The sequence below is a fragment of the Diachasma alloeum genome, unplaced genomic scaffold (genome assembly GCF_001412515.2).
Source record: "Diachasma alloeum isolate Michigan unplaced genomic scaffold, Dall2.0 Dall_scaffold_00178, whole genome shotgun sequence".
NCBI classification, from domain to species: domain Eukaryota; kingdom Metazoa; phylum Arthropoda; class Insecta; order Hymenoptera; family Braconidae; genus Diachasma; species Diachasma alloeum.
Window position 1 is genome coordinate 2448137 of NW_021680344.1, and position 24660 is coordinate 2472796.

General features: G+C 40.0%; 2 protein-coding genes across 3 annotated transcripts; both read left to right on the forward strand.

Annotated features, from left to right (window-relative positions):
- The first annotated feature begins 161 nt into the window (after positions 1–161).
- LOC107040101 (myotubularin-related protein 13) lies at positions 162–20804 on the forward strand. Of its 2 annotated transcripts, none has more exons than XM_015260051.1 (7): positions 162–842; positions 2566–5087; positions 6729–6990; positions 13631–15205; positions 15901–17626; positions 19051–19133; positions 19220–20804. In XM_015260051.1, the coding sequence occupies exons 2-7, from the start codon at positions 2605–2607 to the stop codon at positions 19310–19312; spliced, it is 6222 nt and encodes a 2073-aa protein (XP_015115537.1). In that variant the 5' UTR covers positions 162–842; positions 2566–2604; the 3' UTR covers positions 19313–20804. The 2 variants fall into 2 exon arrangements, with proteins under 2 accessions (XP_015115537.1, XP_015115541.1); XM_015260055.1 differs by having other exon boundaries at positions 6753–6990.
- A 715-nt stretch (positions 20805–21519) lies between these two features.
- LOC107039926 (NFU1 iron-sulfur cluster scaffold homolog, mitochondrial) lies at positions 21520–24439 on the forward strand. Its single transcript, XM_015259786.1, has 4 exons — positions 21520–21678; positions 22788–23191; positions 23554–23657; positions 23783–24439. Exons 1-4 carry the CDS (start codon positions 21599–21601, stop codon positions 24005–24007), a joined length of 813 nt encoding a protein of 270 aa, XP_015115272.1. The 5' UTR covers positions 21520–21598; the 3' UTR covers positions 24008–24439.
- The last annotated feature ends 221 nt before the right edge of the window (positions 24440–24660 follow it).

The following is a 24660-nucleotide window of genomic DNA, read 5'->3' on the forward strand; positions in this document are numbered from 1 at the left end:
AATAGAATACGCAAAAAACCAATAGCATTTTCTATAGAAATCCAATAGAATTTTCGACCGAATGCCCTCATCCCCCCATTCAAAAATTCGAAGTGACTCCACTCTACCTTACCACCAGTCGCTAAACCGCCCACACACGTACCACCCCAACACACACACATCCGCGTCCAGGAAAAAGTTTTATCAATGCCTCGCATATTTATGTGTCTCTGCAACAAAACAGGCTGTGTCAATACTTAAAGCTCCTCACCACCCTCTAGTCCCTCTGATTTTCTCCCTCTGAGCCCCCCAACCCGAGGTAATAAAAAAATATTAGTGTCATTTTCTTCACGTACACATCGGACTTGTTTCTCTCGCGGTCCATGTTACATTTTCGTCTGGTCTGGATATTCAATGTGGCGCCTTGCTTTGGAAGGTTATAGATTAACGTTTTGGGGTGTGGCATTGTAATTTCATCAAAATAAATCATACAGTGACCTTACTCATGTTTACAATGCACTCAGGGTTGATCATTGAACGCTTGATTACCAGTGATTTTTATTTGCGAGTGATTCCGTGTTCCGTGTTCAGTGATTGTGTGAACCATTCGTCCGTGGCCTCGGGCATTAACAGCTGAGAAAAGTGGTTATGAAGTGAAATCATCGCTCCCTTGAATTATAAATCAATTGCCAACGGTTTTGGGGTGTTTGTGGGTGAATAAATTTGGTGGCAAACATGGAATTTAGCGATCAGGAAGTGTGTAGCGTCGGTGGACATTCGAGTGACATCTGAGTGATTGCAGCAGCAAGTAGATTTGTTTTTCTTTTCGTCTGGGTCCCGCTGAGGACCATCAACGCTTATTCGTAAGATTTATTTTCTTTGTTATGAGTCATTTGATGATTTTGTTTTTAGAGATTTTGTGGGGAGCCCCTGCCATGGAATTGACCCTCGAAAGGAGAGTTTTGGGATTTTTTTTATCGAGAAGCAAAAAATTATTCTTCATTAGCATTTATTGAGTTCAGTTGGGGATCGTGTGACTTGAGTTTTTTGGGTTGATTGTCAACTGCTGATGTGGCAAAATACTAATGAAGAATTGTTTATAAAGGAAGAGAAGGTAAAATGGATCTTCTTAAATCGTCAGTATCTCATCACCAAGTAATCCGATTGGGATAAGTCACGTCTCGTTTTCAAATCTGAAACAGTAGTTTTTGAATTGAAAAGAATTGTTGAATTTCACTCTGACGATCTTGAGTTATTGATGATTAAATATAGCTCATTTTCCACTCCTAAAGGTTTTTTTAAAATTTGTAGAGCAGGCGGTTTTCAATTGTCAATATCTCCTAATCAATTGATGCGATTGGGAGAAGTCACGTCTCATTTTTAGGTCTGAAACAGTGGCTTCAAAACGCAAAAAAAATTGTGGAATTTTATTGCGGCGATCTTGAGTTATTGACGTTTAAATTGGCTCATTTTACCCTCCTCTCCCTCTCTTTCCTAAACGGTTTTTTAAGTGAATGGAATCGACACCCTTAAAAAACCTCACTGTTAGAAAACAATTTAAAAATTCGAAAAAAATTAGAAGTCGCCTTTTGGAGGAAGATTGATGAAATAATTAAAAAATAGCAATTTTTGAAAACTACTAACATTTTCTATAAATAATTGATAAACAGTCAATTTTCCACCGTAAAATTATTTGTTCGGAATCGTACCAAATTTATTTATATTCAGAATTTTACCAGAAATCGATTTAATGCCAAAAAAAATAAGGTTTCTGAAAGTTTAAACAATTCCACCAATTTATTTATAAACAACGAATGTTTAAAAAAATAATTCTAAGCAAAATGTAATTTTAATGACGCTGAATATTCATGATTTTTTTCAAATTTTTCTCTCGTAATTTAGGGGTTTTCGTGCGAAAAAGGTAAATAATGACCCGTATCTGGAATTCATATAGAATATTTATAATCACAATTGAATTGTCTATGAATTTTCATAGAATTTTTTCAGACTTTCTTTTCAAATTATCAACGATAAAAGTCGCTGCTCATACATGCAAAATTTGAAAAAAAATCATGAATATTCAGCGTCATTAAAATTATATTTCGCTGAGAATTATTTTTGTTACTCTTATGAAGATTTTTTTGCTTAGCGTAAACCTATATTATCAGCTCAGATGGTAACGCAGTTTCGTGCTAAACAAAAAAATTCCCATAAGAGCCTATAATAACTTGAAAGGGATATCTGAAAAATTTCTAGGAAAATTCATAGATAATTCAATTGAGATTATAAACATTCTATATGAATTCGTATGAATTGCATTATTTATCTTTTTTGCACGAAACACCTTAATTGACACATTTGATGATTGAAAATGACTGAATCTATAGTGTGGTCTGTACCAAACTGTAAAAGACGCTTGGATATCCTTAAATCGCATTCAACGTCACTCTCCTAAAAATTACCAGTCGAGTGTCCACGAAATTACAATTTTTCTCAACCAATGAATATAAAACCCAATTGCACGGCGGGACCTCCCAGCAGAATCCCCCACTCAACCAGTACTGACCCCCGTTTTCCTGATTAAAGGAAGTTTCATGATAACCAGAGTCCGTAAACCCCAGTGGGATGTTGAACGCCATCACTCCCACACCCCAGCAAGACCCAACCGAGATGTCTCGGTTGGCAGATTACTTCGTGGTCGTTGGTTACGACCACGATAAAGAGCGCGGTGGTATAAGCAACGGAACAGTAGTCCAAAGGTTCCCCGAAAAAGATTGGCCCGACACACCCTTTATCGAGGGTATCGAGTGGTTCTGTCAGCCGCAAGGATGGGCCCTGTCCACCGAACGGCAAGAGCCCAGATTTTTCGTTTCCATCCTAACCGACATAGACGCGAACCGTCACTACTGCGCGTGCATGTGTTTCAACGAGACAGTGTCAATCCTCCCCAGCAAGCCGGTCGACGAGGAGGAGGAGCCGGTTGATGGTAACAGTCGAGCGCTGGTCAGAACAATCCCCACAATCGCGCACCACAGCATCATGTACGCCCCCAAGTGTCTCGTCCTGGTCTCAAGACTCGACTACATTGAGACCTTCAGAAACTGCCTGGGAATCATCTACACCGTTTACGTGGAGAACCTGGGGATTCCCCTGGAGACCCTAGTCGGGAACATTCTGGGATGCATCCAGGTGCCCCCAGCGGGTGGTCCCCAAGTTCGTTTCAGCATTGGTGCAGGCGACAGACAGGCCCTGCAGCCACCAATCAGTCCATCCCTCCCGATCACCCACACCAGCGTCAACCTACTCTTCCAACAGCTAGGAATTCGCAACGTCCTTGTCCTCTTCTGCGCAGTAATGACAGAACACAAGATTCTCTTTCACTCAGCGAGCTACTCTCGTCTCACCGAAGGTTGCCGAGCCCTAACCGCCCTGATGTACCCCTTTCGCTACACCCACGTCTACATTCCGCTCTTACCAGCAGCCCTTGTCGAAATCCTGAGCACCCCAACCCCCTTCATAATGGGGGTCCACAGCTCCCTGAAACAGGAGGTCTCAGAACTCATGGACGTGATCGTAGCCGATCTCGACGGTGGCTCCATAACGGTTCCCGACGGAGTGTCCTTGGCTCTCCTCCCTGAACCCCTTCTCTCCCAAACGCAGGATCACCTCTCCCTAGTCCTCCAACCGGAGCTCTCCTGCGCTGACTATGCCTTCCCCCCTCTGGCCACCCGAGCCCCCCACCCCCCAATGCTCGATAAAGAACTGCGCGCCGTCTTCATGCGGACCTTTGCCCAGCTGTTGCAAGGCTACCGAAGCTGTCTCACACTGATTCGAATTCACCCCAGGCCAGTCATAACCTTCCACAAGGCAGCCTTCCTGGGGGAGCGCGGGTTAACCGACTGCGACTTCACAATTCGCGTTCTCGACTGCATGTTCTTTACGTCTTTCGTCGCTGAGAGAGGCCCGCCCTGGCGGCCATGTGACGTCTGGGACGAACTGTACTCTAATATAAGCGATCACCTCAAGCAGGAATCTCAGGACCATCGACTGATTCTATCTCACATTCAAGAGCTAGCTCAACAATTGTACACTAATGAGAATCCAAATCCCCAGCCATACGTTCAGAAGATCCTGAAACCGCCGGACGGTGCATTCGCAAGGATACACCAGCCCCAATTACCGATTATCAATCCTGAACAGGTTCAGGCGATCATTGACGAGGGATTGGCCAAGAATAATCTTAAAGTCCGGCTGACTGGGCTCCGGCAAATTCAGCCGAGAATAGTGCCATCTGGTCCGCACATATCCATTGTACATGACACTAGGCATTTAGTCAGTAATTCAGCGCGTAGGTTAGAGGTACTCAGGAACTGTGTTAATTGTATATTTGAGAATAAGATATCGGACGCGAGAAAGACATTTCCAGCTGTGCTGAGGGCACTCAAGAGCAAGGCTGCAAGATTAGCTTTGTGCATGGAGTTCTCGCAACATGTTGTGGGTAACAAAGCCATGCTTGAGCATCAGCAGTTTGATCTTGTCGTTAGACTGATGAATTGCGCACTTCAGGATGACTCTTCCATGGATGAGCATGGAGTTGCTGGAGCACTTCTGCCACTTGCCACAGCTTTCTGTAGGAAATTGTGTACTGGAGTGATTCAGTTCGCTTATACTTGTATTCAGGAACATGCTGTCTGGCAGAATCAGCAGTTCTGGGAGGATGCATTCTATCAGGATGTGCAGAAGGACATCAAGAGGCTTTATCTGCCTGGTGATAATCTGAAGTTCATCAATGATGGGATTATCAGTCCTATCAGCCCCAGGGATGGCAAGGAGAAGGAGTTTCCGTTTAATGACAGGAGGTCGATTTATAGGAGTCAGGAACCTTCGGCGCTGGAAATCGCTGCGGAACAGATGAGGGTGTGGGCGGGGATCGATGCCGACAAGCAGAAGGAACTTATCACTAGTGAGGAGAGCACTTTGTACAGTCAAGCTATTCATTATGCCAATAGGATGGTCTATCTTCTTGTGCCACTGGATATTGGGGCCAAGGCCCATAGGCAGGATCATGTCTATGATGATGAGAGGGCGAGTAACAGTATCACTAACAGGTAAGCATTTGTTTTTGGTAGTGAAGGGGTGGAACGATGTTAGTGGAGTTCGTTTCTATTTCTTCGAGGTATGAAAAAACGGTGAATGTGTGGATAAAGTCCCACGAATTTCTTGAAAATTTGGATACGCGAAATAACATACGGTAGAGTCTCCCTAACTTCATCACGTCGGGGCTACGAATTCCATGAAATGAGCGATTGCGGACATCCACACTCTATCGTTAGAGGATATCGCCCAAGTAGAATAACAGTGAGAGGCATGTATACATTTATCCCGATACAGAAACAACCTCACCTCAATTTATAAACGAAGTAGAGTAGAATGAAAAGTCAAATTCGATGCTTGGTATTTGGCCATTTATCTGAGAAACAAATGATTTGGAGAGAAAAGGTCGAAATGTAGAACTCGCGGTTGTTGGTGCGGGAATACGAAATCACTACTCAACCGAATTAACTATATAACTAATTTATTCGCCGAAGCGTTAGAGAGAAATATATACAGGTGATGATCCTATTCTAATAATTATAAATTTCGAAGTACAGTAGGAATCCTGTAATTTCGACGGGCGGAGTCATTGCGTCCCCACTCTTTCCGTTTACGGAATGGTCCCATCATCTCCCGGGCGCATAGCCCTATGCTCCCGAGTGTTTCCCTAACCTCAATCATTGGGAGGAATGTACTTTGGGATTATGTACTCACTGTTGCCCGACGGCCGAAGACAGAGAGCAACCTAATGCGTTCTCTCTCTGACTTCCCCACGACGCGCACTTGGCCAATGAGAGCTCGGCCGACTATTTTCGACTTCTCGGAATTCGTTCCCCCGTCGGATCGAAATTATAGGAGTCCTACTGTAATGTCATTCGAATAGGTCGATAGTCTCGGACTGACTGAATTCGGGTAGCCGTGACTTCAGAGGAATCTCAGAGATGCGCGTGCGTCCTCTGAGTGCGTGTGTGAAGGCTGTACTATAGTCGAGGCGCTACAAAAAGGTCTCTTTTGTAACTGGGGAAATTTACAAAAAAAAGTCTTTCAACATTTTTCCACAAAATTGATAAATAGCGAAATAATTTAGGAAGTAACCCGAGTTTATTATTAACTTTTTGAATTATGGACATCCAAATGACTTGCTAGTCCATAATCCAAAGTTTTTTTGGTTTCTTTCCTTGGCTTTGAGAACTGTGATTTGGCATTTTGGGGTTATCGGACACGGCATAGGAAAACGGTGCGCGAGCAGACTCTACAGCGCATTCACCGCGCGCAGAGGGATACACGCATATCACCCACACTCGTTTGAGGTGTTCAGAGTGAGGGAACACTCACCCCGCTGTCGCCGATCGCTAAGAAGTTGAAGAGTAGAGGAGTTAGGGCGACTCTACTGTATTGATTCCAATCAATTTACAATAATAACGTGATGAATCGTATAAAGTCTATCATATTTCCAGGCCTCCGATAAATTAGGTTTTCCGATAGAAGTCCAATAAAAATACAATCGAAATTCCTATAGAATTTTTCTTTACGTGTAGGTGTGTCCTATTTTTTCATATCTGTGCACTTGTATCGTTTTACCACTTCAGTACTCTAGATATTAATCGTGAAGTTTTGAGTATTGGAGGATTGATCTGTTGTTCTCACTCTCACAGCGATGTTTTTGTTCCGCGGAACAGCGTGGCGAGTGACAGTGGTGATGCTGAATCAGGTTTCGAGGAGACAGATCCTGGGGAGACTGGTAGTGCAGTTATCAGGATGGTTTCACGATTTGTGGATAGGGTATGCACTGAGGGGGGCGTTAGTACGGAGCATGTGAGGTGTCTCCATCAGATGGTACCCGGGGTGGTGCACATGCATATTGAGACACTGGAGGCGGTCCACAGGGAGAGCAAAACACTGCCGCCGATACAAAAGGTAACTGTTCAAATGGTATTTTTGGCGATTGTATTTTGAGAGGAGGGAATGAGGGAAAACATATCAAGGGATGAACATGACTTTATTTTATTTCATCTTTGGACTGACGCGTCCGAATTGGCGCCTTTTGGATAAAATGAACATTTTTTTTTATTTCAAAACAATATTTTTTCATGGCAATCTTGAGATACTAAGGTAAATATAAAAAGGTACCTACGCTATCACATTTTAATCATTTTGAGAATTCCAAGAGTATCAAAAGTAAAATACGATTGGGGTTGTGTTAGTTAATAAGGAGAGTTATAGACACCAACGAACAGTGACTTATTGAGAAATAAGAGAAAAATCCCATCCACATGAACTGGTGCTACGAAAAAGTGAATTCTTAAGCTGTTGAGAAACTCACAATTTTAAAATGTTGATGTCTCCGTTATACGTTGACTGAGGTTTCTGATGGTAAGAAAAACAATAAAAATCCGTAAGTTATGGCAATATCGTGATATTTCACAGAAATTTTGGAAATTGAAAGAATAGGTAGAATGAAAATGATATTGACCCTATGCTCATTTCGCAACTAACTGTCAACTGGTTACGGACTAAACGGATGAACAAATCTTTTAAAGTTTGGACTGTCAAATTGAAATATAATTGTGTGCCTCGAGATACTTTCCAATGTTGATTTATTCCAAATGGCATACTCACGAAAATTAATTACCATGATTAATATAACTGAATTCTAATTCTGAAGATTTGACTTTCTGATCTAATTTAAAACATCGTATCTTTACACTCATTTGAATAGAAACATTGGACTAACGATTTGTTCACTTTAACAACACGAGCGTAGGATCATTTACTTTAGTGCTTTGGCTTTATAAGACTGATGATCTAATCTAAGAACCAGCCGTATGGAATAAATAAGAAGATGATAGGAATGGTAGAAGACTTCTTGAGGTCAAGTTTGATGGTTTCATTAGCCCCCCAATAAACAACTTTGAGTTTATCAAGTCCATCAATAAAGGTAGAAGAGTCAGTGCTTATCGCGTTCCCATTGAGTGTCAACACTTCCAAATTCTTTAGATCACTAAAGATTTTAGCTGGCACCTTCATCAAAAGATTCATCTGTAGGAAGAGTTGTTGAAGACCAGTTACACTTGCAAAAGTTCCAGGTTTTATCAGTCTGATTCGGTTATTCCCCAAGTGAAGTGCCTTCAAACGATCAAGACCATGAAACATATCAGGGTGTAAAATCTCCAAGCGATTTCTCCTCAAGTCCAGAGTCTTCAGGTTCCAAAATCTCGCGAAAGTCTTCGGCTTGATGGATTCCAGTTGAATATCTTCAAGATTGAGATGCTCTAGAATTAGCGTGATCCCAGTGAACGAATCGGGAGATAAATCCTTGATTTGTTGGTCTTGAACTGATATGAATTCCAAAAATGTCATGTTCGCACAAAATTGCCGAGGGAATTCCGTTAATTTATTGTTGATTAGGGTCAAACTTCTGAGGGAGTGGCGATATCTGAATGGATTCAGTGTCTCTCGAAATAGTGTGCACTCCATACGGATAGATCTCAAACCTGATATATCACTGAATGATCCTTGGGGCACTTCGATTATAGCAGGTGTTCTGCAGGACGAATTATCAGCGGGGTAAAAATCCAAGTCAGTTAGTGGCACATACTCAACGATATCGTCCGCGATCGACGATGTGTTTTCGACTGCCCGGCGAGTAACTCTAACCAGAACGGACGAATTTTGTGTTAGCTTGCACACTTCGTAGTTTAGGAGGTCGGTCTTGTTGCAGGACTCGAAGCTCCTGAACGTAGTTCCTGCCGTGGTTGAAGATGTTGATACAAAAATGAGAACCCAGATGAGTAGGGAGTTCCCCATTTTTGCAGATAGCCTGAAGCCGCACTACAACATTTCGATCAGTCGTCATTCATGTAGTGTTGTTGGAAGACTAGTGGGGGAAACAGTGCCCGTACCGCCCAGTGGGTGCAGATGCCATAGCCATTAACATTTTTGAGCACATGTTCTCCTTCAATATCGAGAATCTAATCTCAGACAGAATTTACTTACCACAAATTGGTCACTTTTGATTCATTTTAATTAAAAAAAATCATCCTTTTACATTTTTCAACCATTACAGTGCAAATATCTTGGACGAGTATGTAAAATTTTTTACTATTGATTTATTGATTGAGGTTTATTAACTGCACATTATATTGTACAAATATATAAACATGACATAAGTCATAAAGTAGGAAACAGGGAAACAGAAAGTAAAAAAGTAAAAATATTCATGAATGAAAAAGAATTCATCCCGAATGCTCACAGTAAAGGAAAAAGAAGCTGAAAAAGGAAAAGTATAAAAGTGAAAAAGGTAGATGAGGAGGAAAAAGGGTGAAAAAGGTGAGAAATTACAAAGGGTGGTTCATAAATCTCAGGGTGATTACTGGGAAAGGCTCGTAGAGCTATTTTAAAAGGCAGGAGAGTTGGGATATCACGAATGAAAGAGGGAAGCTCATTCCAGGACTACTCGAGAGAGAGATTCCATGTTTTTTGAGTGAAAATTCGATATTATTGTAGAATTATCGCTTCCTGTAATATTTTCCAAAAATCGCTGGTTGAAACGATTGTCCCATTTGACTCTTACGATTGTCCTGTCTGCTTCTCCCGTATATAATCTACTACTTTCATCGACACTGGTCGTTTTTTGTGGCAATTACAATAAATTGACTTGTCGGGAAGTCTAAGACAAGTTCCGACCATTTGTTGGAGAGAAACACACATAAAGGCAAGTTTTATATCGCATCAATAATGCTTATTAACCACATTAGTGGTCAACGATAGAAAATCAAATTTCTGTAATCTATAATAGTATACAACCTTTTTTGTAATGTTATATTAATGGTTAACAAGAAAATCACATTCTGATTACCTTATCAGTCAGTAATGGTAATGACATAAATTATCATTATTCATTTGATCACATGTTAATTCATCTGACCTATTTTCCTTTTGGACACACAAGTTTTGAGGAGTTCGTTCCTTTGAAACCTGGTTAGTGTAATTAAATGGTTTTTAATCATATTCATCGGGAGATATTTGCTGTTGACAACTCCGCTTCAAGTCAGCCATTAACATAATAATTTTACCTTTTCTATTCGAATTAACAATCTAATCTGCGGACGAGAAGATTATTTGAACAACTGTGGAACGAAATATGAGACATTATAAATCAGTCATTCAAAAGTCAAATAATTTATTAGAAAACAGCATTTATTCATGACAATATTTAGATAGGAGGGCGTCAATTTAGATAACCCGGGATGCGAAATAACGTCACGTTTGGTAATACTATCGACTGACATATGACAATCAACTAGTTATTATAGATTTAATGCAACCATCATACATTTTTCTGTCACCAATTTCCAATTTCACCAGTAATCGTGTTGACGCTTTTTTATTGTCTATCGATGGCGGAATCATTATCATTATCGAATTTCAAACAAGTATCACCTGGGATGTCACGAATCAGATGGGATGTAACGGTCAAATGGTAAAACAGTTACGTTTTTGTCACATGACGACAGATTGGCAAGGCTGTCCCTGTCACATGACCCTAACTGATGTGTCATATGAGCGGTCATTGACATATCCTGCGAATTCTTGAAAACCCGGAAGAGATCCAACCCAAGAAAGAAATGTCGTCACATTCAAGTTTGGTCGTTTCATTAGACCCCCAATAAAGAAGCCTGAGTTTATAAAGGCCATCAATAAGCGTGGAATAGTCGGTGCTGATCGCGTTCCCATCGAGTGCCAGCATTTCCAAACGCTTGAGATCACTGAAGGTTCTCTCCGACAATTGCACCAATCTATTCATAAACGTACAGTCCCAAAAGTTCCAGGTTTTATCGTTTTAATTCGGTTATACCCCAATAAAAGATGTTCCAAAGAAAAAAGACCATCAAACATATCAGGACGTAGAATCTCCAAGCGATTCATCCTCAAATTCAGAGTCGTCAGGTGCGAAAATTGCATGAAAGTCTCTGGCGCGATGACTTCTAGTTGAATGTTTACTAGACGTAACTGCTCTAGATAATCCGTGCTTCCAGTGAACGAAGCGCGCGATAAAGCCTTGATTTGTTGTTCTTGTACTGATATGAATTCCAAGAATGTAAGGTTCGCGCAAAATTCCCAAGGGAATTCCGTTAAATTACTATTGATTAGGATCATTCTCTTGACGGACCAGGGATCTGCAGATTGGCAGAAGAGGCGGGAATTGCAGATTGAGAATGAAATCGTTGTTAATCATCGCATTTATCAGGAGATATTTTGCTGTTGATAATTCCCCTTCAAATTAGCCGTTAACATGATGAATCTGTGGACTAGAAGATTATTTGAACAACTGTGACACGGAATGTGAGGCATTTTAAATCATTCAACTGCCAGTAAAATTGTGGAGAGCTTGCCCAATAAGTTATGTAAACAAAGACAGTCTTTCCAAACAATTTATTTCAATACACCATTGTTTCGTGACAAACTTTAGATATTAGGGCGTAAATTTGGATTCTAACCAATTCAATGGACTAAATGACAAGATGATACGTAAGAAAGATGGTGTCTTGAGGTCAATTTTTGTGGTTTTATTAGACCCCCAATAAACAACCCTGAGTTTATCAAGCCCTTCAATAAGAGTAAAAGAGTCAGTACTTATCGCGTTCCCATTGAGTGTCAGCACTTCCAATTTCTTGAGATCACTGAAGATTCTAGCTGGTACCTTCACCAAGCTATTCATCTCCAGGAAAAGTTTTTGAAGATGAGTTAGACTCGCAAAAGTTCCAGGTTTCATCAGTCTGATTCGGTTATTACCCAAGTGGAGAGCGTTCAAATGATCGAGACCATCAAACATATCAGGGCGTAAAAGCTGCAAACAATTTCTCCTCAAGTCCAGAGTCTTCAAGTTCAAAAATCTCGTGAAAGTCTCTGGCTTGATAATTTCCAGTTGGATATCTTCAAGATTGAGATCCTCTAGAGTTAGCGCGATCCCAGTAAACGAATCGGGAGATAAAATCTTGATTTGTTGATGTTGTACTGCTAGAGATTTCAAGAATGGAATTTCCGCACAAAAATCCCGAGGGAAATTCGTTAATTTATTATTGCTTAGAATCAATGTTGTAAGGGAGTAACGATTTCTGAAAGGATTTAGTGACCCTTGAAATTGCGTGCACTCCATACGGAGATATCTCAAACCTGTTAGATCATTGAATGATCCTTGGGGCATTTCGATTGTAGCAGGTGTAGTGCAGGATGAATTATCAGCGGGGTAAATATACAAATCAGTTGGTGTCACGTACTCTAAGGTATCGTCTATGATCCACGATGCATTCTCAACTGCTTTAAAGACTCCAACCAGAACGGACGAATTTTGCGTTGGTTTGCACACTTCGTAGTTTGGAGTGTTGGTCTTGTTGCAGGACACGAAGCTACTGGACGTACTTTCTGCCGTCGTTGAAGATGTTGATACAAAAATGAGAACCGAGATGAGCAGGAATTTCACCATCGTAGGAGATAATCTGAAGTCTTACTTATTACAAAATTACGATCAGTTTTAGTTTCAGTCGTCACTTATATAGTGTTTCTTGAAGGCTATTAGAACAAATCCATATCTGTCCACATCTGTGTTAATAACGCGGTTAATGTGGAATTGAAAACTAGAAATTTGAACTCATCACGGGTTGAGGTGATGGGACATCCACACGTGTGACCTTGTAACGTGTTGAATTAGATAGATAGAATAGTTCTTCTTAAATGTACTGTCAACTAATCACTTGATAAATTTCATACCCCATTATGCGAAAAATAGTAAATTAATTCGTTAGTGAAGCTGCAAAACAAGATAAGCAGTAGGAGAAACGAGTCGAGTCCCAAGCGAAGGTATTAAATATTTTATTACAAAAATCACTTGACGTCTCAAGAAAATCATTATCCACTATTGGAACATTGTGGTAAAAGGGGGAACAGTAGTATGACAAACAATTGTCAGTAAGTCCAAAGGAGATGAATGTTCTGTGTGAGACATCTACTCAAATGATGTTGTCGATCATATAGATGACGAGAACCCCAATGTCTAATTTGTTTAAGTTGTTCAAATATGCTTGATAGCTCAGAACTGCTGTCTACTTTCGTCTTTCTCTCGCTTTGAAGTAAAGCGTTTTTAGCCCAAAAACGCTCATCAAGCATTTCCATGGCGCTTTATCTCTAGGATATTCATGAAGTATTATTGACAATCTCCAAAACAATCAGTTTTCTAATGGAAATTGGACTCATGCGACACCTTGACGTCAAATGCAAAGATAAGTCTATTCATGAGTTTTACAATCTCAAGTTCCTAGGATTAAGGCCCGGCCGGACCAAATTCCACACCAATTTTTTCACAAAACAGTATATGTTCTCCCTAAACGAGAGAAAACTTTCCTGACAAACATGAATTTGCAGCACGTGCCAACGGTGAATACTACAATCATATGAAACCCGTTAAATCTTACACCGAAAAACCATTGAAATTACAAAATTCCAGCAGTAAGTAATCCCTGCGAGCGGATGTAATGTATTCTTAATCTTCTCCTTTCAGCCTAAGATCCTCACCCCGAACATGCTCCCCGGTGAGGAAGTAATAATGGACGGCCTCCGTGTGTACCTTCTCCCAGACGGTCGAGAGGAGACCATCGGAGGTCTTGCCAGAACTCCCCCGTTGCTGCCAGCTGAGGGTGCTATATTCCTCACAAATTACCGCATAGTCTTCAAAGGCATTCCCTGCGACCCCTTCGCTTGCGAACAGATGGTCGTCCGAGCATTCCCGGTCACCTCTCTAACTAAAGAGAAACGCGTGTCAGTTCAGAATCTGGCGCACCTTGACCAGTGTATCCAGGAGGGTCTCCAATTGCGCTCTTGTACCTTTCAGCTCATAAAACTAGCATTCGACGAGGAGGTGACTCCTGAGAACATAGACACCCTTCGAAAGTTGATTCACAAGGCTCGCTATCCCCCCCACATCTTCCATCACTTTGCCTTTAACGGTCAGATATTCGTTACCCCAACGGCCCACAACAAGGGAAAAGAGAAGAACGCGACCTTGAAGGGCTTCGCCAAGAAGACCCTCCTAAAAACAGCGAGAAAAGCTGGCTTCAAACCTAAGCAATCATCAAAACGCCAGAAATACGTTCTTCCAAACATGAATATGAATCTAAAGATCAACGTAACGAACCCCAACAACAAGTACCTGACGTCACCAGGTAGAATGAGTCTTCCAGTAACCAATGACAACAATGATCTGAGTCACGATGACGACCTGAGCATCGACGAATTCGAGATATCTAACATTGTCTGTCAGCCACCAACGGACGCTAAGACGTTGGAACGCCTATCAGAGCGTAGTTACGTAAGGGATTGGTACAGATTGGGATTGTGCCCCAATGGGGTAGAGTACGACAAACGAAGGAATGAGCCTTTCAGACTGACCTCGGTCAATTGTGCTTACATGATATGCAGAAGCTATCCGGCTTTGTTGGTGGTTCCAACGGCCGTCAGTGATGAGAGCATCAGAAGATTCTGCAGACTGTACAGACATAGTAGACTACCTGTGATCACCTGGAAGCATCCCAGGACGAAGGCCCTGCTGATCAGGGGGGCTGGCTGCCATGGCAAGGGAGTCATGGGAATGCTCAAGGCACATCCGTCCTCGGGAAGTAATCTCAAGACGACGTCTTCTGAGTCAACTTCTACCTTGGAACAGGAGAAGTATCTGATGTCTCTGGTATCCTCCACTCCTCTGTCGGTTTTGAGGCAAGGGTCGACGGCCTGGGGCATGTCGGACAGCTCTTTGAGCATTGACTCGTTACTATTGACTGCTGATGAACGAAATTGCAGTGGTACGCCAGAACAGTCGAGGAGGAGTGTGTTCAATAAGAATACTGTCGCTGGGACTTTGGGATCTTCTGCTGGCAAGGGTGGGAAGAACTTTGGCAGGTGGGGGTCTCTGAAGGATAAACGTCACAATTCGTCACAGGCGTCGTTAACTTCTGTGAATCAACGGGGAACTGTGAGGCATTCGGCGGATTCTGATAGTGGGACTGAGTGTGTTCATACGTTCCAAAGAGCTGCGTTGTACATTCTGGGGGAGAAGGCGAACATGAGGGGCGTTATGAAGGTAAGACATGATGATTCTGTTTTTGATTTACACAGCGAACAATCTCTGGTAGCAATACCGGAAATTTGGTGAATCAATTGAGGCTTTTTCAGGTCGAATTATGATTACGGCCAAGTCTGTTGACATCACAGCATAGTCAATATATTTTTTATAATGAATTAGCAATTTGCTTCCGAATGCAATCTGTGACGAGGTATTTTTAATTGAATTGAATGATTCATTGAATTCAACATTGCCCAAACGTTAAAATTTCTTTCCATTCCCTGAATATTGTTTTCAAAATAATTTTTTTCAACAACAGATGTCCCAATCAATCTCATGATTGAATTCGATCAAGATGGCATTGGGAAGAATATTTTAAACATAAATTGGATTCTTTTAAACAATTATTTGTTGAATTATCGTCGAAAAACCATCGGTCACATACGCACCCACATACATGTGCACCTCAAGCCAAAATTAGTTATCCTAACACAAAAAATTGGAAATTTCGGATTTAACAAATACAATCATTCCACTCGGAACCAAAAGAGTAACATGAGGGTCCTAAGTATGAGACCCCAGTATGAAAAGAATTGTTATTTTTCTTTACCCTCAAACGCAAATAGCCAGTAAAAAATACGAAAAAATGCCCCCCCTTCATTAAGTCAATTGAAACGACTAAATTTCGAACTTTGACGTTTCTTTCTCTAAAGGCCGAGTCATCAGCCCCAAAAACCGACTTCATCCCAGTCGACTACTTCGACATAAGGCACACTAAAGCTTCCTTCAAGAAGCTAATGCGCGCATGTATGCCAAGCTCCCAAAGTATCGAGCCAGACCAAAGTTTTTACAAGCTTATCGAGAGTTCCGAATGGCTCCAACAACTGCAAAATCTGATGCAGCTCTCGGGTGCTGTAATAGATCTGATGGACGTCCAAGGCTCCTCAGTGGCTGTATGCCTAGAGGACGGTTGGGACGCCACGACAACGGTCTGTTCCATAGCTCAAGTGTGTCTAGACCCCCATTACCGAACAATCGACGGTTTCCGAACGCTAATCGAGAAAGAGTGGCTAGGCTTTGGCTATCGTTTCGGCCACAGGAGCAATCTGTCCTCAAACTCTCAAGTCACCAATTTCACCCCGACCTTCCTCCAATTCCTGGACATTATCCACCAAATTCAGAAACAATTCCCAATGGCCTTTGAGTTCAACGACTACTACCTCCGCTTTCTCGCTTATCACTCGGTCTCCTGCAGATTCCGAACATTCCTCTTGGACTGCGAATTCGACAGAGTTGAGTGCGGTATAACAGCTATCGAGGACAAGCGAGGATCCTTGACAAGCTATCACAAGGGCGTTGACACGGGTAGTGATGACGAGATTGTCTACCCCGGGGGTCGTCTTGCCACGAATACCAATAACGGCTCTAACCTGGGCCAAAGTATCTTTGACTACATAGAAAAACAACACACGCGATCAGCCCTCTTCTACAATTTCCTTTACACCTCGAATTCGGAGCATCCGGTGCTCAGGCCGGTGTCACACCTCCCTAGTCTCGATATCTGGCAGTATTACCTCGAGGAGGAGCTCGCTCACGGCCCTCCTTACGACCTCGAAGTCCTCCAGCAGGATTCTCAGCAGGAGGAGGAGGCCGAGGCGGCTGATGGCATAATCGAGAAGAGCAACAGGAAAGTTGTCACTCAGGGCCATGACTCCGTGCAGGAATTGGTGCCAGATCAATTCTCTCATCTCCTCGAGGAGATTCACAAATTGGAGACTGAATTGGGCCATTTACCACAGAAGTGGAGGGTCTTGTGGGACAAATTGGAGCTGCCCAATACTGATTCTTTGGCGAGAAATGGGAGCTTCAGTACTGCTCTCGTCAGGTACCATGGACGATTGATCCACAAGAGGTCGACCCTGGAGTTGATACTCAGGGGGAAAATGGCCGGTGGAGGTGGGAGTGGGAACAATAATAATGAAGCTAGCGTATACGCTCATCCTCACAGGTTTGAGAGACTTGATACAGCCACTCCGACTCACTGCGATGCCTGCTCTGGTGTCCTCTGGGGACCCGTCAAAGCTGGTCTGAGGTGTGTCGACTGTGGACATGTCTGTCATGACAAGTGTGCCGATGCTGTGCCCAAGAACTGCACCAAATACAAGGCGGTTACTAATAATGTACAGTCGCACACGCTCACTAGGTCTGGGGGAGACAATGGGAGTGTCAATTCTGGAAGCACTATGCAGACTTCGTCGCAGCAGTATTATGAACAGTTCTCCAGCAATGTTGCTGAGAATCGGACGCATGAGGGGTATCTTTATAAGAGGGGAGCACTGCTGAAGGGGTGGAAGCAGAGGTGGTTCGTCCTGGATTCCATTAAGCATGAGCTCAGGTATTATGATGCCATGGAGGACTCACACTGCAAGGGGTATATAGGTGAGTCACAAAAATATTATTTTTCTTGACGATATCACACTATAGATTCAACCGTGGCCTTGAGGGTCAAACGTCCTTTAAGGACGGGTGGGGGTACGGATCAAATGGCCCTGATGTAGACATTGAGGTTGTTGTGGGAACGTTCATTTCACTAACAATGCGATTACGTTAATTAATCATAATATATTTACAAGACGTTGAAGAATATACACAAAAGCAGGGATAGCCAAATTTGTCATATTTTATTATGGTTAATATTGTAGCCCTTAATTAAATAACATAAGTCTTGAAATTTTTTGAGTACTCAAGTATCATCAATTCAAATATTCAAATTTTCAACTATTTTATCAATCAATAATTGAGGCAGGAAGATTGACGATTACTTGTGTAATCGAAAATTTCCTTTCAAGAACTTTGAATTATTCACTTAGTAGTAAATTTACAGTTTCAGATTAATCAATTTTAAATACATCATTATTCGTAAAAAGTCAGATTATTAATATTATACTAATATAATATATTATATTATTGGAAAAATTGAATCAAAATATTTTAAACCTTCATTAATGTAAGGGTCAAATTCTTGTAATATTACAGAAATTTAATATTGATGGGGATCCCTGCACAAAAGTAAAAATGTTACGTAGAAGTCGGGTCGTCGACTTACTGAGTATTCGGCGGTTAGCGCCACACTCAATTCCTATTCGTAATCGGATCAAATGGTCAACGCGAGCCCTTGTGCTAGGATATCGCGAGGCGCTGCACTGAGAGTTAAACGTCCTTTAAGGACGTTCTTTCGGGACGTTTGAAGCTGAGGTTTAAGGGTTGTGAGGGTCAAGCCTCCTTTGAGGACGTTAAGCATGAGAATCGAATGGTCTTGAGAGTCAAACAAGCCTCCAGGACCTTTGGAGTTGAGGGTTAAATGGGTTTGAGGGTCAAAAAACTGGTAAGACCGATCGGGGCTAAGGGTCAAACGTCCTTTAAAGACGTCTGGAACAAAGGGACAAATGGTCTTGAGGGTCAAACGTTCATTACAGACGTTTGGGGCTGAAGGACAAACGGTCCTGAGGGTTAAACCTTTGAGGACGTTTGAAGCTGAGGTTTAATGGTTGTGAAGGTCAAGCGTCCTTTGAGGACGTTCGGGAATGAGAGTCAAATGGTCTTGAGGGTCAACAAACCATTAAGAATGTCCGCGGCAGAGGGCTTTAAAAATCCGTTTTTTTTTTGTAAAGTGTTATTCGCAATGTAATTTAATCAACAAAGTTGAAAATTCAAAATTTCTTCAAATTAATGAATAATTTTTCTCCGCGTGTTGATAAGAATTTCCACAAGCTGTACTAAGAACTGCAACCAAGAATTGTCAATAGTGATTCATCCATTGCCTCTATACCTTTAAAAGTTATGCTTTCATTCATCTATTAAAGATTTGGCTGAAGTCGTGTCAGTGACGCCAGCATCTCCTACACCTGGACCACCAAAGAAAACTGACGATAAATCATTTTTTGATGTAAGTCCGTCGTAATTAAAATAAAGAAAATGCATCCAATTCAATTCATTGAATTGATTAAATTAATCGTTTTCATGTTCTCACAGCTCCGCACAAATCGACGAACATACAATTTCTGTGCAAGTGATGCAGCAATAGCTCAGGAGTGGATTGAAAAGGTTCAAGCGTGTCTGCAGTAGTCTGATAACAATAAATCTGATCTGTATCGAGTTAAATACTCTCTTAAGGTAATGAAAGCTATGGATTATGTATTGAGCGTCACCAAAACTCGTTAAGTTCGCGCAAGGGACTGATAGGATAATTAAAACGATTACAAGGGGGAGAGAAAATAAAAAACAAAATGATGATCGAGAGCGAGACGATGCATTAATTTTGTTACATAATTTTTGTATAGCTTCGTTAATTTCCGACTATATGATAAATTCATACATAAAACGAAATAGTACATAAACGTTAATACTGTAAGGATTATTGTTTGTACATCTTATCATCAATGAAAATGTGTTTAATACAGTTATTTATTTAATTCATTGAATTTATTATGAAGTAGAGAGATGAATGTCGACGCTTAGTGTTTTTACGAGAGCCAGGTTTATATTAATTCCAATATTTGTGTTATAGCAATGTTGATGTCTGTCAGATAATTATGAGCATTAAATTTAAATAAAGTAATGGGATTATCGAGTGTAAGACGGGAGTCGCTAAATTTTTTCTAAGATTGATAGATTCATGTCTTTTTTTTATTATTTTTTTTACGTTCGAATTACGCATTTCGATTTTTTTTTGTATTCTCGATTTTTTTAATAGTTTTATTTTACTTTTCTGGGGTTCAGTGGAGTGAAGGGGTGAAACATTGTGTTCTGTTCAATATTTATTTTGGGATGGGGGTAAAATGGTCTGGAGGGTCAAACGATCCTTTAGGACGTTTGGAGCTGAGGGTCAAATGTCCTTTAAAGACGTTCGGGATGAGGGTAGAATGCTTTTAAGGGTCAAACGACCCTTTGCAATGTTTGAAGTTGAGGGTTAAATGGTCTTGAGGGTCAAAAAATCGTTCAGAACAGCCGGGGCTAAAGATCAAATTATCTTGAGGGTCAAACGTCCTTTAAACGTCTGAGGTTGGGGGTCAAATGGTTTTAAGGGTCTATTAGGTCACAATAGACTGATTAGAATGAATTATTTCACCCTTGATCCTAAGCATGGATTGACTCTCAGAGCAAAAGAAGTTTCTTGAACTATCCTAAGAACAACCAATTCTGTGGGAAATATGATTCTCAAAAAAAAATTACCCAGACTTTTACTTCACATACCACTCGTTCTCAAGATAATTTCAGGATTAATTACAACTTCTAATTTATCTCATTACGTTCTACCGTTCCTCCACTGAATCATCTTCCCTGCAATCCAAAAATCTAGAAGAACGAGTGGCGAGAGAAAAAAATATTGGGTGTGCATTACCAATGTAATGTGACGTATCGAAAGTGTGAAAGACTGTGGTAAATAATTGTCAGTATGTTAAATTAATTATTGATTGTTAATACTCATTGGAAGACTAAATGGAGAACAATATCGCCAATGTTGCTTTCTGGTTGTTGGCCATATTCTAATCATAATAGACAAAATGAATAAATGAATCTGTAATGAAACTGAATAAATCGATATTAATTCATTTGAGGAAAAGTTTAAACAATTTATTCTCTGGATCCTGTGGAGATGCAACATTCTACTGGATTTCTATTGACAATTCTATTAGTTTTTGACTGATTGTAGTGAAAAATTCTGCAACAAATATATATCGAATAAAAATATTTATTTTTATTTATTTATTTATTTGTGCAGAAGCTAAGACAATCTTGAAATATTCCTAAGTTTAGCATATGCTTGGCGAAATAGATTGCTGACCAAAAACATTTCACCTATTTTTTAATAGAGGAATCGGATGAAAACTAATTGAAAGTTCCATAGAAATCCAATAGTATTTTTCGTACGTGAAGAGCTACAAAAATTATCTTGAGATAATTGTTCATATATCCTCTGGTTCTCAACATAATTTCGAAAAATCGTAACATGAGCTGATTTCGATCATCAATAATTTAAGATTAACAGAGTGAAATTCAAATTTCTTTTTTCATTTTAGAGGTATTTTATAAGGCTTCAAAATGAGACCTGATTTATTCCAATCGAGATATTGATAATTTAAGAAGCTCCATTTTATCGCACATGCCCTCAATTTCATTTTACCTTTCTATGAAAATCTATTCAATAATTCGGAAATTTAATGATGATTAATGAATATTTCCTGACGATCTGGTAGTACTGATAGTACGTCATCATGTTTTGAAATTTTTCAAGACATTTTTACCCCTGCAAAAACGCTCCTAACCTCAAAATCGCCATATTTACGAATCAGTCGTCATCTCCTCTGAAATGTATTATTGAATGAATAAAACTCAAAACAGTCATTAATTATGAATAAATTGGTGAGAAATGTCCTCTCGAGTGGCCGGTTGTTCTCTTATAGATGTGCAGTGGGTTGTCAATGTCCAAAGTAGGTAAAATTCCATTTTTAGTAGTGAAGTAAGAAAACAAGGCACGTCAACATCACTTTCAGATCAGTTTTTTGGAATTATCTCCAAATTGAAGGGAAATGGCGAAATTTCCACTCAGACCTTTTTTGTAGAGAAAATCAAGACCTACAAAAAAGATTGAAGTAAAAATTTCGCTATCTCCTTTAGATTCAGAGATATTTGTGGAAAACCCCAATTGTTATAGAGTTAACTTGATTTTTTTAATTCAACATATCTTTTAGTCTGATTTTCTACAAATATCTGTCAGTCTAGAGGGAATATTGAAATTTTTCTTCAAAAACCTTGTGAATTTGACAGAAAATTCTACGTTTTCCAATTTTTTTTTGTGTAATTTTTTTACTGAAAAGAAAAAAAATTAAAATGACAAAACCAGACAATTTGAGGCGGGGAAATTCCGTAGAAAAAATCTCAATAGAATAAGTTATATGGAAAAATCTAATTCTATTGACTTTTTTGATAAAATATTGTCTGCTGAACATTTCAATACAATCGATCAAAAACTACACAGAAAAAAAATTATTTTTGCCAAACATTCATTTACTTGGGAGAAGTATTTATTTTTTCAACATCGTATTTCTCCAATTGAGTCATTCCCAGGCGAGCCTGTTTAGGTTTCAATTATGACAATCATATTGCTGCAACCCGCATCTGACCGACTATGGCCCAAAACCGTCGCAGAAATTATTACTATAACGGTCGAAAAACTGGATTTATTGACAATCATATTGCTCTAGAGCATGACTATGTTGCACATTTCAGTAAAATTTTCTAGCGAATTCGCTAGGTTTCCTATTGAATTTTTTCATACGTGAATATAATTTTCATAATTGAAACGTACTAAGGATTGTCTGGAAATGAATCGACTGGAGAAATACAGTATTGAAAAAATAAATACTTTTCTCAAGTAAATGAATAGTTGGCAAAAATAATGTTTTTTTCTCCGTGTAATAGAAAGTTCAATAGAAATCCGGTAAAATTGCCTAGCGAATTCACGAGGTTTTTCTATTAAATTTTTTCGTATGTGACGCATTACTCGGTACTCCCAAGCAACTGCTGCCATTCTCCCCAGATTCACCAGGGAATTGCACGTCGACTACAGAAATCCTGACGTCCGCGGTTGTCTTCAGTCCCCAAAACCCCTAACTCAACTCCAAAGGAATATGTTCATCCAAACGCAGGACACACCGAACCCCAACAGCCTGAAGTTCCTCCCCGGCGTTCCTGTGATGGAGACTGGACAGACCAAGGACTTTCCCAATGCCACCGAGAGCTACTGCTCACCCCTTGCGAAGATGCTGTTCAGGATCGAGGGGGTTAAATCCATTTTCTACGGCCCTGACTTCATCACTGTGACGAAGGTCGATGAAGATGTTGACTGGAATCTCCTGAAACCTGAAATATTCGCGACAATCATGGACTTCTTCTCGACGGGGCTGCCCATCATAACGGAGGAACAACCGTCCTCTGATACACGTAATTGTCTTTGAATTTCAGGATTATTATGAGGATTTCTGAGGTAAAGCTAGTGCAGTTGCTAGAAAATTCTGTTGGACTTCTGTTGATTTTTTGCCGATTTTTTATTGAAAAATTCTCTAGCTTTTCTTCACTTTTTTGCCAGTAGAACTTGTTTTATAGAAACTATTTTCGCAGATGAAATCAGTAGTTTGATCGTTCTATACAACTCTATTGAATATTTTCTATGAAAATTCCTTGACATCAATTTTTCAAGTTTTATTTACTTGATTTTTTCTCTTCTCATAAAAAAGGATAAACAAAAAAATGAAATGAAACAATAAATTTTGTTTTCAAAATATCTTTATATTGATTTGTTGTAGAAATAAGTGAAGACGATGATGAGATTGTCCAGATGATCAAGGAGTTGCTGGACACTAGAATCAGACCTACGGTTCAGGAAGATGGTGGGGACATAGTTTTTGTGGTGAGAAAATCATTGAATACGTACAAGTGATTTTAGAAAAAACTTAGTCCTTTTGTTTCTGTTCCCTTTGAGCATTTTTTCAGAAATCCGATTTTTTAAAAACGAATCCTTCTCCATCGTTTCAGGGGTTTGAGAATGGAATTGTGAAGCTGAAGATGCAGGGCTCCTGCACAAGCTGTCCCAGCTCAGTAGTGACCCTCAAGAATGGAGTGCAGAATATGATGCAGTTTTATATTCCTGAGGTGCTTGGAGTCGAGCAGGTGGAGGACGAGACCGACAAAGTCGCCAAAAAGGAGTTTGATAAATTGGAGGAGAAGATAAATGTCAAGGGATCAGAGAACGAGAAATGAAGTCATTCAATCTAATAGTGAAGTTATAAATCATAAGAGCACCTTTAATATTTTATACTAAATCTCCATTCATCTGGGAAACGAGTAATTTTAGAAGAAAATGTCGCAAGACTTTTTTGTAGAGAATTAAATTTTCGACAAAAAATCCTTCTCTACATTTTCCACTAAAACTTTTTATTCAAAAAATAATTGAATGGTGTTTCCTTACGTTTTATCACTTCGCTACTGATTTCCCCCTGAATTTGTCAAATAAAAATAATCAAATACTGTACTATAACTAGATAAATAATTAGAATAATAACGAGAGCAATTCTACAGTTTTAATTGTTTTTTCAATTTTTTTATTTCGTGGTTTCATGAAAAAAACGAAGATTTTTTTAACCACAAATTGGAAAATGTAGAGGAAAGAATAAACTACACTGGATTATTGTCTGTGCTTGTGCTTGAACCTGTGCCTCAGGTTTCGTGATAATTAAATACATAGTTATATTGGTTTCTAAAATATTCCATGTTGGAAACTCTAAACAGATGTGTACGTCCACGTGAAAAGGGCCCACTTTGTCGCATCTAGTTTCCGAGATATTCACGTTTTTCTCTCCACATCTCCCATTTAAACCAATGTTAAATTGTTTTTTTGATCGTCTATACTGACG

What these genes read in the sequence shown, in the direction of transcription:
- LOC107039926 (XM_015259786.1), top strand. Translation starts at nt 21,599, where the DNA reads ATGAATAAATTGGTGAGAAATGTCCTCTCGAGTGGCCGGTTGTTCTCT. An exon ending in GTGGGTTGTCAATGTCCAAA is followed by an intron (nt 21,679 to 22,787) that starts GTAGGTAAAATT and finishes CATTCTCCCCAG; the next exon opens with ATTCACCAGGGAATTGCACG. An exon ending in GTGGGGACATAGTTTTTGTG is followed by an intron (nt 23,658 to 23,782) that starts GTGAGAAAATCA and finishes CCATCGTTTCAG; the next exon opens with GGGTTTGAGAATGGAATTGT.
- LOC107040101 (XM_015260051.1), top strand. Translation starts at nt 2,605, where the DNA reads ATGTTGAACGCCATCACTCCCACACCCCAGCAAGACCCAACCGAGATG. An exon ending in CACTGCCGCCGATACAAAAG is followed by an intron (nt 6,991 to 13,630) that starts GTAACTGTTCAA and finishes TTCTCCTTTCAG; the next exon opens with CCTAAGATCCTCACCCCGAA. An exon ending in ACGATAAATCATTTTTTGAT is followed by an intron (nt 19,134 to 19,219) that starts GTAAGTCCGTCG and finishes ATGTTCTCACAG; the next exon opens with CTCCGCACAAATCGACGAAC.